General features: G+C 50.3%; 1 protein-coding gene across 8 annotated transcripts in view; it reads right to left on the bottom strand.

The window, feature by feature from the left end:
• Window positions 1-3,292: 3,292 nt before the first annotated feature.
• The window catches only part of ipo4 (importin 4), a 92,618-nt gene continuing 78,854 nt past the window's right edge, over window positions 3,293-17,056 (bottom strand). Inside the window, exons 21-31 of one of the 8 annotated variants that reach the window (XM_069940863.1) lie at window positions 16,973-17,030; window positions 15,802-15,907; window positions 14,628-14,821; window positions 14,103-14,156; window positions 12,649-12,774; window positions 10,125-10,333; window positions 9,414-9,550; window positions 7,779-7,883; window positions 5,892-5,961; window positions 4,776-4,904; window positions 3,293-3,609 (exon numbers count right to left, since the gene is read on the bottom strand). In XM_069940863.1, coding sequence (XP_069796964.1) covers window positions 3,486-3,609; window positions 4,776-4,904; window positions 5,892-5,961; window positions 7,779-7,883; window positions 9,414-9,550; window positions 10,125-10,333; window positions 12,649-12,774; window positions 14,103-14,156; window positions 14,628-14,821; window positions 15,802-15,907; window positions 16,973-17,030 — 1,312 coding nt within the window. In that variant the 3' untranslated portion in view covers window positions 3,293-3,485. Of the gene's footprint in view, window positions 3,610-3,665; window positions 3,747-3,775; window positions 3,989-4,775; window positions 4,905-5,891; window positions 5,962-7,778; window positions 7,884-9,413; window positions 9,551-10,124; window positions 10,334-12,648; window positions 12,775-14,102; window positions 14,157-14,627; window positions 14,822-15,801; window positions 15,908-16,972; window positions 17,031-17,056 lie in introns of those variants that run through there. The other 7 variants (XM_069940867.1, XM_069940869.1, XM_069940865.1 and 4 more) reach the window with 7 other exon arrangements.

The following is a 17,056-nucleotide window of genomic DNA, read 5'->3' as shown; positions in this document are numbered from 1 at the left end:
AGATGAATTGTGTGCTCCAGTATTGTTGGGTCTGGACTTCAACTTAAAAGCGTGACCTTGGAGTTTTCTGGTCCCCTTCTCCCGGTAACAGTTTGGAATGGAGGGGCCCTCAAAACCAGAACCCACTTGCAGCCTCTCCACGCTGAACATCGACCGCCCCTCCCAAACCTGTCTGCCGACTGTAAGTCCATCGCTGCCAAGAGTGGGAGGTACAGCGCGGCAGACAAAGAATTTATAAAAACGGAGTCCCAGCACCTGTGGGACGAGGGGATAATCGAACCCAGCACCAACCTGTGGTGGTAGTAAAGGGGAAAAACAAGTCGAGGTTAGTGATTGACTAAAGCCAAACAATGAACAGATACACACTCCTGGATATATATACCCTTCCTCACATTTCGGACAAGGTGAACGATATCGTGCAGGATTGGGTGTATTCAAACATCAACCTGAAATCTTCCTATCACCAGCTGCCAATCAGTTCCGAGGACCACCCATACACAGCATTTGAGGCTAACAGTCGACTCTATCAGTTCCAGAGGGTCCCTTTTGGTATGGGGTGTCTATTTTCCAGCAGATTGACAGAATGATGGACAAGTATGGAAAACCATGATGCCAATCTCCAGAGCTTTTTCTATGCGGCGAGAGCCGTGAATCTCACCTACAATTCTGACAAGTGTGTATTCAGGACTACACGACTGGCTATCCTTGGCTCTGTGGTGAAGAATGGCGTCATTGGCCCAACCCTGATAGGATGCACCCCCTGTTAGAGTTTCCCCTCCCTGCAATCACAAAGGCTTTGAGGTGCCTGGGGTCTTTCTCATATTACGCCCAGTGGGTCCCTCAATATGCTGACAAGGTTCATCCCCTCTTAAAGGCCTCCACTTTTCCCCTTGCGCCCGAAGCCCAGACAGCTTTTAATTACCTCCAAAGTAGCATTGCGAAAGCTGCCATGCACGCGGTAGACAAAAATGTACCTTTCCGAGTGGAAAATGACACTTTGGACGTAGCCCTGGCTGCTACTCTCAATCAGGTGGGCAGGCCGGTTGCCTTTTTCTCACGGATGTTTCAAGGCCAAGAGTTCCAGAACCTGTCTGTGGAAAAGGAGGCTCAGGCCATTGTAGAAGCTGTATGGCACTGGAGGAACTACCTGGTTGGTAAAACATTTACACTCCTCACTGTCACATTCATGTTCAGCAATGCCAAGAGGGGCAAAATCAAGAATGACAAGGATCGAAATCTCCACCTACAGTTTTGACATCGCCTACTGGCCAGGGGCCCTTAACGACCCTCCAGATGCCTTGTCCAGGGGATGCTGTGCCTCCGCACACACCGGTCAACTGCAGACCATACACAATGAGCTCTGCCATTCATGGCTCATTTTGCCCTAGCTGAGTGCAAGCCGCACTTTTTGCGGCCCGCGAAAGTGCACTTGATTAAATCATTCAGGCTCTTCAAACGGCTCAGTATTGATTTTAAGGGACTTCTCCCCTCCACGAACGTGAATATCTACTCTCTCAGTCATCAATAAGTACTCCTGCTTCCCGTTTGCCATCCTGTGCCCTGACATGTCCGCCTCATCCGTTATGAAGGCCCTAGACTCTATTTTCATCCTGGGTATCCTGGCTATATCCAGAGCGACTGGGGCTCAGCCTTCATGAGCAACAAGCTCTGCCAGTACCTGCTGGTGAGGGGCATTGCATACCAGTTACAACCCCCGGGGGAATGGGCAGGTTGAAAAAAAGAACGCAACAATCTGGAAGGCTGTCAAACTTGCCCTGAAACAAAAAGGCCTTCCAGACTCGCGCTGGCAGCATGTCCTCCCCATCAAGCTCCACTCAATTTGGTAGCTACTCCTCACGAGCTATGTTTACATTCGACAGAAGGTCGGCATCAGGGCCTACACTCCCAGCCTGGCTCACTAGTCATGTTCCAGTCCTTCTCAGGAAGCACGTGAGGAGAAGCAAGACCCACCCCTTGGCGGAAAGAGTGAAACTGCTCCATGCCAACCCCACATATGCCTATATGTAGTATCCAGATGGCAAGGAGGACACCGTCTCCATCAGGGACCTGACACCTGCCGGAACAGTGGATCCATTGGGGTGCCCCACAAGATATTGAGCTTCTTCTCCCCACCCCTGCTCAGGGGCTCAGAGGACCTGGTTCAGGAGGAAAGAGAACCTCAGTGGGAGGTTCATTGAGCCAGAGCCCCAGCCCACTACCCTTCCATTATAGGTGGACCAGGAGACTCAAGGAGCCCAAGGTCCCCTGGTGCTAAGGCGCTTCACCAGAATCTCCAAACCCCCGGACTGCCTGAATCTGTAAATAGTACTGTAAATATCTCTTCTGTGTCTACTACCATCCTCTGATCCTTGTTTTCTTCATCCACAGACCCTAAATTCTGAAGGAAGGGGTGAATGTAGTGAACTGGGATTTACTAGAATTGTCCTGTACTGATGACTGGTCCCGCCTCCTGGCCCTTCCCCCGGGGGCCTGTATATAACCCTGGTTTCCCACCTAAACCCTGAACCCCTCTGAAGTCTGTTCATGAGCCCTACCTGTGTTGTAAGCTAATAAAAGGGTTAGTTCTCCCTCCAGTTGAGTGTGAGCTTTTATTTATATTACAGATAGACGTAAGCAAAATTATGGGTAGAGTTAGAGAAAATGTAAGTAGGCTCTTTCCATTGAAGTTAGGTGAAATATAAACCAGAGGATATGAAGAGGGTGCAGAGGAGGTTAACATGTCTTAATGAGGCTAAGGCTTTTCTCTTTGGAGTGAAAAAGGACCAGAGGTGACTTGAGGTCGACAGGATTATGACAGGGATGAATAGGGTGGCCAGCCAATGCTCTTTTCCTGGAATGAGAGAAACAAACAATAGAGGACAACTGTACAAGGTAAGGGGAGGAAAGTTTTTAGGACACATCAGGGGTAAGTGTTTCACCCAGAGAGTAGTGCATACCAGGGGGTAGAGAGACAGAGAGGGAGGTAGAGGGTTGAGAGGAGGAGAGTGAGACAGAGACAATAAAGAGATGGAAGGTGCTGGTGATATAGAGAGAAGGGGCAAAATAGAGATTGGGACTGGAGACAAGGAGAGGAGGAGGAGCTGGGTGGCCAAGGATAAAGATGAAGGGTATCAGTGACAGGGGTGAGATGGAGGAGAAGGTGCTGGGGAAAACTGAGGCACAGATGGGATGCCCCTTGGACTGCCCAAACCAAAGGGCCAGTGAAAGAACCTTGTTAGGGGAGACAGTTTTAATTGTCACCCATCACAACAACATGCCTCCAGGGCCGACATCATCTTTCTGTTGGCTTTTATTCATTTCAACTCAAAAAGATGTTCACAAAACACCAAAAAATTAATTCCACAAAATTGGTCTTGAAACACTTCCGTCTTTGACAGGAAAACACAATAAATCACCATATTTTGGCAAACAGGGGTCAAAAAAAAACATGACCAAGAATCTTTGGCAACTTGTATCTGGAACTGTTAAGTCTGTTGAAAACCTCCCTGAAAGGAGCACAAACCAATTTGCTTCATACTTTCCACATGAGAAACAGCAATCATGGTCCTTCTGTGTCCATCTTCAGGTCCAGCTGAGCCTTGGGGGGGACTGCAGAGAAATGGGGAGAGTGGATGAAAGGGGGAGAGGGGGAATGGAGGATTGGGGAGTGGAGGGAGAGGGGGGAAGGGTGGCAGAAGAAGGGTAAAAGAGAGCATGTAGTACGATGGGGTAGAGAGGAAGGAGAACTGGGGTGGGAGAGAGGGGTGGAGGAGGAGGTGGAGAAGAGTAGGGTGGGGAAGGGGTGGGTGGGGCAGCAGGGAGAGAGGTTGGGTAAACAGGGAGTGAGATCTGGTGAAGTGTAGACACAGGACACACAGCAGGTGAGGCATCGCCAGTGAGAGTCTAAGGCAGGGCTAGAGATTCCTCACTATTGTGCCCAGGGAACACTGCACTGAGGGGGATAGGAGGGAGAGGTGTGGGAAGGGCTCTGAGGGAAAGGGAGAGGAGAGAGTGAGGGGTAGAGGAAGGAGGTAGAGGAGGGAGGGAGAGGAGAGAGGTAGAGGAGGTTAAGAGGAGAGAGAGAAGTGAGGAGAGGTCAGATAAACAGGAGCAGTAAGAGAGGGGAAAGGAGAGAGGAAGCAGAGGGCAGTGGAAAGAGTTTGCCACACATGGGGGGAGGAGAAGGTGGGGGGGGGGGAGTGGGAATGTGCCACACTGCCACACTGGGGAAGGAGGAGTGGGAATGTGCCACACCAGGGGGAGGAGGAGTGAGAATGTACCACACTGGGGGGGGGGGGGGGGGGGTGGAGGGGGAGTGCGAATGTGCCACATCAGGGGGAGGAATGGGAATGTGCCACATCATGGGGTGGGGTCGGAATGTACCACATCGGGGGATGGGGAGAGATGGAGTGGGAACGTGCCACATCAGGGGGGGGGGGAGGAGTGGGAATGTGCCACACGGGGAGGGGGGGGGGTTGGGAGTGGGAATGTGCCACACCATGAAAGGGGGAGTGGAAGGAGTTTGCCACATTGGGAAGGGAGGGGAGAATGGCACATTGGGGAAGGGAGGGGGAAAGAGCTCTGAACCCTCCTGGTCACACCCTTTTTGCAGGATGTTTAGCTGGGACCTAAAGATTCAGTTAGTAGTGGACACGTTCCCTCCTGCAGAGACTGGGATCGGGTTTGGGTTTGGGATGGACCACGGGGCCCAGGCAGAGGCGTTGGGTCTGAGTGTCCCAGGCAGCACAGATGAGGGCTATGGGACTGCGTCTCACCTCAGGAAGACATGACCGCTGACAGCTTGCTCGCCGTGTTTTGTGGCAGCGCCAGCAGCGCGTTCTGCATTTCCTGGGGGAAGTGTTGGGAGATGTCCTTCACCAACATCACCAGGGCCTTCTGACTCTCTGCAGTGAACGAAGGGAGCAGTTATCATAACAATAATGAGTTTACTGTCACACACATCGTTCAGTGTACACATGTATGTTCAGTGTACACATGTACTGAGTATCCTGCTTGCTGCAGCTAAACATGTGTTTGGAAAGAAAAATTGTGATGGTAAACTCGTATTTATTGTCTCATTTAATTTAATTCAATGGATGGATAATAAATATTCACAGCCATGCTGGTGAAAGATCAGTGACAGCAAAAGAGCAGAACTTTTGTGGTCTCTGAGTATTCCGATTAGTTTCACAGCCTGAAGAGCCTGATATCTGCTGGAAAGCAACTGTTCTTGAACTTGGAAGCGCTGGTCTTCAGGCTTCTGTACCTTCTGCCCGAAGGTCGCAGTGAGAAGAGGTTGTGACCAAGGGGATGGGGTCCTTTATGATGTTGGCTGCCTTCTTGAGGCACATGATTTTGGAGTGAACTGAAGAGGGATGTAAGTGACTGACACACAAGGTGAGGAGAGGACGTGGCAGATAGGACGGTGTGCAAGACTGCATCACGCAAATATACTTTAGAGACTCAGAGTAGGTGAAACAGGAGTGAGTGAAGGTGCTTGTTGTACCAATATACACAATGGTACTAGGGGCGACACGGGAGTGTGTCTGAGAAACATCAATGTTCTTTCAGCCACGGGAAGGGCATGCAAGGGAGCATGAGATGTGCTCAATGAGCTCAGGACCTTCCACCGCACACACACATGTACACCTATCCACACACACCTTCGACACACAAAATATATTTACACACCCACCCACACACCAAATATACACACACACACCCTTTCCATACACCAAATATATATACACACACACACACACACACACACACACATTCCTCACACAAAATATACGCACACACACATAGAGGAATGGCGTGGCTCAGGCTGTGGATACCAACTCTGTCATTTGCATGGTATTTGTCCAGTTATTACGCCAAAGGGCATTTACCTTCTTTGAGCTGGTCTGTGCCAATCACTTCCCCAAACACCGCCAGTAACTGTTGCAGATGCCGAATGACCTGAAGTTGAGACAGACCACAAGCAATTCTCGCATTACAGTGAAAGGCAATCACCCACCATTCCACTTCACCAGTACGTACAGATGGACTGAAGAACGGTACAGCACAGGAACAGGCCCTTTAGCCTACGGGCCTGTGATGAACATCATGTCTAAGTCAAACAAAAAATCTACTGCGAAGACTCTTGAACGCTACTCTTGTCTCTGTTTCCACCATTACTCCTCGCATCCTGTTTTTTGGACCTAACATTCTTCTAAAATATTTGCACCTCGCATCTCCCTCCCTCTCGTGTGCGATATTTTTGTCTTGGAGAAAAGATTCTGATTGTCCACCATACTCATGATTTTATACTCATTTAGTTACTCACCCGTCAACTCCAACACCCTGAGAAAATAGACCAAGTTTGTTCAATCTCCCCCCACAAGTCATACCCTGTAAACCTCTTCTGTACCCTTTCTGAAGCCTCTACATCCTTTCTGTCATGGGGAAACCAGAAATGCACACAATATTCCAAGTGCGACCAACCAAAGTTTTATTCAGTTGCAACATGACCTCCTGACTTTTCTTTTTTTTTAAAAACATTTTTTATTTTTCACACTATGAACCATACTGACCAAAATACACACAAACATTTCCTTCTTGAATATTTTTCTTTGGCTTGGCTTCGCGGACGAAGATTTATGGAGGGGGTAAATGTCCACTTCAGCTGCAGGCTCGTTTGTGACTGACAAGTCCCTCCTGACTTTTCTATGAAACCTCTGCACATCCACATTATAAGAGCACAGTTATTAACTGAACACATTCCACTTGAATTTCACTTTCCAAAGTGGTTTAGATCCATCTGCCATTCTCTGCCCATATCTGTAACTGATGTACATCCTGTTGTTATACTTCGATAGCCCATAACACTGTCCAAAACAACTCCACCAATTTTGTATAGTCAGGGAACACTCTTTCTCCGGGAATCCTCAGTCAGGAGACACCCACTCCTCATCTTTCCCCAGAACCTCTCACTAACCCATCCACCATGTTATTTATGATCACCATAAACAAAAGGAGTCCCAACACCATTCTCTCCAGAACACAATTTGAACCAGGCAATTCTGAATCCCAACTATCCATTCACCGTTGATTAAATTCATCCATACTTTCTCACCTTACCATGAGTGACCTTCTCAAATGTCCAACTAAAATCTATATATGTAGGCAATATCCACTTTGGTCCAGAAATGGTAAACAAAATAGTCATTCCAACATACACTAATGTTCACACTGCATTCACTCTACAGTCTCCGCACCCTGTCACATCTAGTACTGCTTGGTGTTCCCACTAGTCTTCACACCCTGTTACACTGGGTACTGGTGGCTGTTCCCACCAGTCTCCACACCGTTACACCTGGTACTGCTGGCTGCTCCCACTAGTCTCCACACTCAGTCACACAGGGTACTGCTGGGTGTTCCCACTACAGTCTTCACACCCTGTTACACTGGGTACTGCTGCGTGTTCCCTCTAGTCTCCAAACCCTGTCACACCGAGTACTGCTGGGTGTTCCCACTACAGTCTCCACACCCTGTTACACCTGGTACTGGTGGGTGATCCCTCTACAGTCTCCACACCCAGTCACACTGCATAGAGCTAGGTGTTCCCACTAGTCTCCACACCCTTACACCATGAGCTGAATGATATTCCCACTACAGTCTCCCTACTCTGTTACACTGTGAGTTGATGGGTGTTCCCACTACAGACTCCACACCGTGTCTCTGAACCCCATGTTGTCAGAAACATTGAAGCTCATGCTGGGTGATCGGCACTCTACCTGATTGGTTCGGTTTTTGTACATGAAGGTGATGCAGTTGAAGACCGTGATGTTCTCCTCTAGGTCCTCCTTCAGTGGAAGGTGCCGGACAAGGACGGGGAAGACCTCTCAACACAAATGCAGATATTGTGCATTAATTCTCTGCCCGGAAACAGGGAGGAATAATCTACTGGGATGAAGGTGCGACTTTTTGGAAATGTAGGCATTCTTCTGGCAGGTCTCCCCCATGGCCGGACCTCTGTGGCACAAGCAGTGAATGATGGGATCATGGAAGCAAGTAGGGTGTCACACAAGGCTGCATCTTCTCTGGAGCACAGGGGTGGGGTGTTCATCCTTCTGAGGGCTGACCTCTGTTCTCCACCCATCCTACCACACTCACGGGACCCCTCAGACGGGGTACTCTACCTCCTCACAATCCCCCCAGACCCCTCAGTTGGGGGATTCTACATCCCCACAAACCCACCCCGGGACCCCTCAGTCGGGAGACTCTCCCTCCCAACAAACCCACCCGGGACCCCTCAGTCGGGAGACTCTCCCTCCCCACATTTCACACCCCCAGGAACTCTTGGTAAGGGGACACTCACTCCAAACCTTTCAGTTGGTGGACACTCCTACCCCACAACCCCCTGGGACCCCTCTGTCAGAGGATTCTCCTGATCAAATTACATTGGCAGGGGCCCCTCGGTCAGGGAACACAACCTCCCCACATCACAATCTCCCCAAGACCCCTCAATCAGGGAACACCTTTTCCAAATTCCACCCTGGGTTCCCTTAGTCGGGAAACATTCCTTCCCCAGGAATTCCTCAGTTGGGGAACACACTTCCTTCAAACCCCTCAATCAGGGACACTTCTGTTTCCACATTCCACACCCCCCACCCAGGACCCTTCAGTCAGGGAACACTCTTTCTCCGGGAATCCTCAGTCAGGAGACACCCACTCCTCATCTTTCCCCAGAACCTCTCAGACAAGGGACATTCCCTTCTAACATACCCTCTGCGACCAGAACCACTCCGTCAATTGGCACTCCCTTCTCACACACCAGTGGTACCCTGCCATTTCAATATCTGGTCTGATGGGACATTTGTGTAGAAAGATCGGTCCAGGACAGAATGTGGTAATGATATGGGTATACATTGAATGGGGAATGAGGAGTGCGGAACAAGTGGGGCAGATGGGGAGTGTGGACCGGGAGAGAGTGGAGGAAGAGGGGGTTCGGAATGGGGGGATGGGGAGGGAGTGGGGGGCTCGGAATGGGGGGGATGGGGAAGGAGTGGGAGGATTGGAATGGGGGGACGGGGAGGGAGTTGGGGCTCAGAATGGGGGGACGGGGAGGGAGAGGGGCGGTTGGAATGGTGCAAAGGAGAGGGAGTAGGATGAGATTAGGGAGGGAGGGAGTCAGGGATGGGGAAGTAGGGGAATGGGTGTGGGGGGGACGGGGAGGGAGTGGGGGGGACGGGGAGGGAGTGAGGGGGACGGGGAGTGGGGGAATGGGGAAGGATTGAGGGGAACAGGGAGGGAGTGGGGGCCTGGAGACACAAGGACGGTGTGCAAGGGGAGGGACTGCAGGGACAGAGGAAAGTGAGGTGGGTGGAATGGACTTAGTGGATATTGTCAGGGCAGGGGAGCTGTGTTACCTGTTCCACTGGCACACCAGCCAGGTTGGTCATCATCATCCGGGATACGGCCCCACATACGTTGTCCACCACCCGACGGTTCTGATTTCGGGAAATGATGGATGATAGGATATTCAGCAGAGATGGATAGTGTCTGACTGGCGTTAAAGGGCAGACAGTGCTGGAGATCCATGGTTCCTAAGCCCACAGAATCGGGCTTTGGCTAGAATTAAAGCAGGCACACACACACGGGAGCACAGACACACACACCTGAACACAGACACACAGGAACTCGGATACACATATGGGAACACACAGATAGTCACACACACACACACTGGAACACTGAAGCACACGGACTCACACACACAAGAACTTGGGCACACACAGAAGGGGACACATGTACATGGACAGAAATGAACACACAGATGCATTTATGGATTCACAACTGACACAAGGGTAAAGATATGATTCACATACACCCCAAACCAAATGATGATCTATTGTCAGGTGGGGAAGAGCCAGAGAGAGAACAAGAGGGGGAAGAGAATGAGGGTGCGAACAAGAAAGGGGTGAGAAGGAAGGAGAGAGAATGAGCAAGTGAGAGAGAAGGTGAGAAAGAGAGGGAGTTGAGAGAGTGAAAGGGAGAGAGAGGGGAAGAGAGAATGAAAGCAAGAGAACGAGGGAGGGAAGAGGAGAGAGGGTTCCCATTTTCTGAGTGGTGCAGGATACTCGAAGATGGCCTCCTTGCCTTGCTCTGCAAGAACTCCGATGCCGAAGACGGAATTGCTGCACACCTCACCATCTGCATCTCGGGCTCCAGCCTGCAGCATGGGCAGCAGTCGCGGGACAAACTGCACTGTCGCTGGCCCCAGGGCCTGAACAGTCTCTGCAATCGATCCAATGGCAAAGGACTTCTCGGCCACAGTGCAGCTGGGCTTCTGAAATACCAAGGCATCACGGCAAATTACTATCAACACTGGCTATGGTCCTCAGGAGAGCAGCCCAGGTCATCGCATCAAACTCCCTCCCCTCCGTCTACTCCATCTCCACCTCCTGCTGCCTGGGAAGGATCTGTCCCACCCCGGACACACTCCCTGCTCCCACCAAGTGGTAAAGTGCTGTTACAGTCCAGAGGACCCCAAAAACCAGCAGCAATAGATATGTACCACAACACAGGGTCACTTAATCAAGTTATTTTTAATTATATTTGAACAAGAAAACAGTATTAAACTTTAACTTATTACTTAACCTACCTAACTACTTAATCCCCCCTCTAATACTAAGAGGTGTGTGTAATGTATATTTAAGATTAGAAATGACCCCTGCAGATTCACAAGTATTGCTTCACTTGGAAGGGACTGTTTGAGGCCCTGAATGTTGGTGTGGTTGCAGGCAATTCTTGGACTGTGCACAGAAATTAGCATTATCAAAGTTCACCAGTCTTTGGTGCTTAACAGGCAAATGGTTACCACTGAGAAGGGTTCTTGCTGGTTTTCAGAGAGAGATTCCTTTTGTCCCAGGACAACCGCAAATGATTCCCTTCCGATCAGTCTTGCTGACGAAACTTGCCCCCTTCAGGGTTCTCCAGATGATCCTTTTTCTTTTAGGTCATCTTTCACACTGCCAGTCTTCTCCTTGGACCAGGCAGCCTTCCAAAATTTGCCAGCTTTGTCCTTCTGGAACTGATTTCTGTGTCTCTCCTCTCTGTTTCACTCTCTCCCTCTCCAAGAGTAAAGCTGTTCTCTTCTGCCTGCAAAGATCACATGCTCTCCCAGGCAAGCTGCTGTCGATACTTCGTTGCCTCCTGCAAAAAGCATTCTGCAAAAGTCCTGCAAATATTCTGTGTTTTAAAGTGTGTGTGTGCAAGCTGCTCTCAAAATTCCTCCCAAACCACTTCTAAATACTCTGTCACAGTGCCAATTCAAAGATTGTTTCTTCCCTGCAGACATCAGGCTTTGAACGAATCCCACAACAGTGTTCTTGATACACTCTTGTTTTGCCCTGTTTCACTGGAATACTGTGCTCTGTAATGTGCTCTTTGTACTGCTGCTGAACTGCTCATGAAAAGAGCTCTTCAGCCAAGAACTAGCCATCCAAGAGATAATAGGTGGATGCAGGTGAGAGGGTAGTAGAGAAAAAAGCTGAGAAATGACAGGGGAGAGGTCAGCTCTATGATAGGAGAGAGAAGGGAAGGGGATGGAGAGCTGGAGGAAAGGAGACAGAGAGATGGGGGGGAAGAGAGAGAGACCAGAGAGGAGGTTTATCGGAAATTGGAGGTCGATATTGATGTTGTCCAGTTTGGAGAGTGCTCAGTTGGAATATAAGGTGTTGATCCTCAATTTGTGGGTGGCAGTGCATGAAGGAGGCAGTATCTAAAATGTTGGTGTGGGAATAGTTTATGGAATTAAAATGGTTGGCTATTGGAAGGCCCTAGCTGTTGCAGCGGACAGAGCGATGGTGCTCACAAAATGATCTCCCAGTATGCGTCCAGTTTCTCTGATGTAGAGGAGACTGCACCGAATGCAGTATATGAACCCTGTAGATGTGCTCATTTTCACTCTAACCTCAAATTCACTTGGTCCACCTCTTACAACACTCTCTCCTTTCTTGATATCTGTCTCCAGCTTGGGATGCAGACTCTCCACAGATATTTTCTACAAACCCCCAAACTTCCAGTTACCTTGATTACACCTCTTCAAAACCTGATTCCATTCCTTTTTCTCGGTTCCTTCACCTCTGTCGTATCGGCTCCCAGGATGAGGTCTTCCCTTCCAGAACATCCATGATGTCCTCCTTCTTAAAAAAAAACGTGCCTTTTCATCCATTGCCATAAACTCAGCCCCTGCCTGCATCTACTCTCATCTCCCACACTGCTCCGCTGGCTCCCTCAGCCCCAGATGCAAGAAGAATAGGATTTCCCTTTGTCCTCACCTACCTTTACAGTACCTTCCACTGTGATTACAGAAAATGTAACATGCCCACACCTCCTTCCACACCAACATTCAGGGCCTCAAACAGTTCCTTCCAAGTGAAGCAATACTTGTGAATCTGCAGGGGTCATTTACTGCATCTGGTTCTCCCGTTATGGTCTTTTCTACATCAGAGAGATTAGACACAAAGCAGCTGCCCGGCCACTGTGGATTGGTGTTGGGGAATGCACAGGTCCAGCTCGCCCAGTGTTGTGGGATGTGCAGACATAGTCTGCCCGATGTTGGCCGGGTTATGCACGGACCTGGGATGCCCGTGTACCTACCGTTTTACACAGCAGCAGGGGTAAGAAGCTGGCGAAGTAGGGGGCAAAGACCTGCCCACCCACAGCAGCAGCCAGCAGAGGAATGCCCTCTCCTGCATATTCCAGCAGCATGGAGTCGTACTCTGCCTGCAGAACAGATGGGAAGGTCCATGAGCCTCAGCACAGCCCGACCCATCCCTGACAAATCCCCCCACCCGTCTGCCTTGGGTCCGTCCCATTGGAGTGACTGGGCCCATACCCATCCGAGAACCCTCCTGTCCATATATCAGCCCCAATGCTCTTTGAACACCAAATTAGGTCCACACCTGCAACTTCCTCTGGCAGGATATCCCAGAGATGGACCACTCTCTGAGGGGAAACATTCCTCCCTCACCTCTCCCCTCCTGTCCACCATCCCAGGGATGGACCACCCCTGAGGGGAAACATTGCCCTCTTCACCTCTCTAGACACCCATCTCAGAGATGAACCATGCCCCCTGAGGAGAAAAATGTCCCCTCAACTCTGTACACCCCTGTCCCAGAAACAACCAAGGAGAACCACTGCACCCCTCATTTCTCCCCTCAGTGCCAGAAACAGACTCACCCAATATGACCCATTGTACCCCTCACCTCACCCCTTCATCCAAGAGACAGACCATTCTCTGAGGGGAAACGTTGGTTCTCATCTCTCTAAATTCCCCATCCCAGAAATGGAGGTCCCTCTGAGTGGAAATATTGACCCCTTTCACCTCTTCCCCCCATCCCAGAGATGCTCCCCTCACTTCTTCCCTCCCAGGATGGGTGGAGGGGGTGGCTGTGGATGATGGATGGGTGGAGGTGACGGGTGGGTGGAGGGGCTGGGGGTGACGGATGGGTGGAGGGGCTGGGGGTGACAGATGGGCAGAGGGGCAGGGACAGCAATGGGTGGGTGGAGGTGGGTAGGGGTAGGGTGATGGGTGGGTGAGGTGGTTAGAGGCAGGGAGGGTGAAGGGTGGGTCCAGACGAGGGAAGGATGACTGTATCAAGGAGCCAGTGAGAGGAGAGAGTGTGTGTGATGGGTGTGAAGATGGGAGGAGCAGAGCTCGAGTCACCACTGAGAACAGCACAGGCCTTTGGCCTACGAGGTGCTGGTGGTCTATGTAAACCTTCCCCTCCACCATCAAATTTCTAAATGGACAATAAATCACAGATACTACCTCACTTTTTTTTCTCTTCTTTGTACTAATTATTTATTTTAAGTAGTGTTATTTATGGAAATATAAGCCATAGTAATTTTTGCACATTAATGCATAACACTGCTGTGCAAATCAACAAATTTCATGACACATGTTCATGACCAATAAACCGGATTTTGATTCTCCTGGTCAATTGTCCCTTCCCTCCTTCATGGTCCCCTCCATTTCCCTCACACCCAAGTGCCTTTCAAAAGGTTATTTCATGTTAGGGAAGCTGGGAAACAGAACTCACTCCACCCACCTCCTGATCTTCATCCGACTCCGTCTCCTCATTCTCCGGATCTTGGCAGGTTGTCTGATGGAAACAAAGCCGAGATTCAGCCAATGGTGAGATTCTTGGGTGTGAAACATTCCTCCCCTCCCCCACACTCTGGGGGCGATTCTCTCCCAGATGGGGAATGTGCCTCCCCTTTCCTCTCTGGGGAGGCAGATTCTCTCTCGGACAAGGTTTGTGCCTCTTCTCCCCCACAGCCCTAGGGGAAGATCCCTCTCGGACTGTGACATACCTCCCCTCCCCTCTCCTGTACCCTCTGGGACATGGTTCTCTCTCAGACAGGGGATGTTCCTCCCTTCCCCTCTCCCACACCCTCTGAGGGTGGTGGTTCTATCTCGGATGGAGAAATTGCCTCCCTTCCCATCAATCCCCCTCCCCCCAACACCTTTGAGAGGGGAGGGAGTGGTTCTCTCTAGGAGGGAAATCTGTCCCCTTCACACCATCTGGGGGTGGAGAGGGGAAGGAAATTTTCTCTTGGACAGTGACCCACACCTTCTTCTGCAGCACACTCCGGATAGCCTTGCAGATCTCGTCCAGGCGGCCGGGCTCCTTCAATGCGTCACCTTTGCAGCTCTTCAGTACACTGTTCATGGCCTCCAGGATGGTCATGACCACCAGGCGGTCCTTCTCCTCCTGAATAGTCTTTAGGTAGTTAGGAAAGACCACCGAGAGCAGCTTCTGGAACCCTGGGACCGAAGGGAAACAGTCGATGGGAAGAGATGGCTGAGGGCGGGTTGGGGCTGGGAGGGAGAGGGTTAACGGGCTGGGGTATAGAGATGTTCAATTCCATAACTTTGCAGCTCTATAAAACTCTTGTTGGACTACTCTCGGAGTATTGTGTTCAGCTCTGGTTGCTTCATTACAGGAAGGATGTAGATTCTTTGGAGAGGGTGCGGAGGAGATTAACCAGGATGCTGCCTGGATTGGAGAACATGTCTTATAAAGCAAAATTAATAGAGTTCAGGCTTTTCTCTTTGGAGTGACAAAGGATGAGAGGTGACTTAATAGAGAGATACAAGCTTATGAAGGTCAGGGTTATGAAGGACAAGATTATGGGGTGGGCAGCCAGCACTTTTTCCCTAGGGCAACAATAGCAAATACCAGAGAACATCTGTTTAAGGTGTGTGGAGGAAAGTTTAAGGGAGATGTCAGAGGTACATTTTTTTGATTCAGAGAGTGGCGAATACCTGGAATGCATTGTCAGGGATTGTGGTGGAGGCTGGTAAAATAGGAACATTCAAAAGACTTTTAGAAGGCACATGGATGTGAGATAGGGAAGGGTTGGATTATTATAGAGTAGGTTTACATGGGTCAGTATAATATCGTGGGTGAAAGGCCTGTACTGTGTTGGAATGCTCTGTGATCCTAGAGAGAACCAATCCCCCCAGAGTGGGAAGGAGGAGGGGTGGTGGGGGGGAAACACACTTCCACTATGAGCTCATGGGATACAGGGAATGCTGGAGAAACCCAGCAGGACATGCAGCATCCACGGGAAGGATGGTGGGGTCATGGATCAGAATTGTATGACCTGCTGAGTTTCTCCAACACCTTTTTGCATTGCAAGAGGCAGGGACTGGAAAGAGACTGAACATGCGAGGCAAGTGGGATCAGTCAGACTGAAATCTGGCTCCAATGCTCCATGTTCTGAGGTGGGTGGAACTGTTACCTTCTAGGTTTTGGTCCGTCGGATTTTCCTGAGCGACTTTGTAAAGGGCGCAACAGAACTGGCCAACAGCTTCGTAGGCAGATTTCCTCACGTTGACATGTGGATACTGCAAAACATGGAGCTCACCCTTCAATCTGGCTATGCAATTGGGGACCAAAGTAAAATCCATGCGAAGGGTAAGGTTTCCAAACTAAGCGGGGGCTGACCACTTTCACAAATACAAGCAGAGGAACTGGAGAACTGAAGTATGCAGCAAGCCATCTGAGGCAGTCAGGGCAGAGTTGGAGAAATACACCCATGATGCCGTCGACACGGGGACAGAGTGTGTCCCCACCCAGACTCCAACCCAATGAAGGGATGTCCAGAGTACAGACTCTCTTGACAGTTCACTGCCCCTGCAAGGAGTGGTGGAAAGCTATGGGTAGGGGTGTGTGGACCAGACAGGGTTATAGAGACAGGAGGGGGTTATAGGGGACTGAAGGTAATTAGAGAAAGATCGGAAGGGGTATGAAGTTCAGAGGGTGTTTCAGAGATAGGGAGTGGTGCAGGAGACCAGAGGGGTTGAGAGAGAGGAAGGGGTTTAGAGAGACAGAAAGGGATGTTAGAACCAGAATGGGTTACAGGGAATGTTGAGGAGTTTGGGAACTGGAGGGGTTTATAGGGATGAGGAGAGGTGGGTGGGGATTGGAGGGGGTTATACAGGGATGTTGAGGAGTTTGGGACCAGAAGGGTTTATAGGGATTGGGTGGGGTGTATGGGGACTGGAGGGGGTTACAGGGATGTGGGAAGGGGTGTAGGACCGGAGGGGGTTACAGAGATGTGGGAAGGGTGTAGGACCGGAGGGGGTTACAGGGATGTGGGCAGGGTTGTAGGACTGGAGGGGGTTACAGGGATGTGGGAAGGGGTGTAGGACCGGAGGGGGTTACAGGGATGTGGGAAGGGGTGTAGGACCGGAGGGGGTTACAGGGATGGGAAGGGGTGTAGGGACCAGAGTTATTTACAGGGATGGGAATGATGCAATACATAGGATTACCAGTGATTTCTTTGGCTGAAATTCACAATCAGGTATCTCCTCTCACTTCAAGACAATGCAGTGATGGCTACCCTATCCAGATTGACAAGCTGGTTTCTGGGACAGGTATGGGTAAATGTTCAGACTACAGGAACTTACATCAGTGATGCGGAAGATTTCTTCAAAGCAGGACTCCATGTACGGCAAGAAGGTCGTCCTGATGTAGACAAGATAGGTTCAGAA

The sequence above is a fragment of the Narcine bancroftii genome, chromosome 5 (genome assembly GCF_036971445.1).
Source record: "Narcine bancroftii isolate sNarBan1 chromosome 5, sNarBan1.hap1, whole genome shotgun sequence".
Lineage (NCBI taxonomy): Eukaryota > Metazoa > Chordata > Chondrichthyes > Torpediniformes > Narcinidae > Narcine > Narcine bancroftii.
Note: the sequence above shows the minus strand (reverse complement) of the source record. Positions and strands in the feature narration are given on the sequence as shown.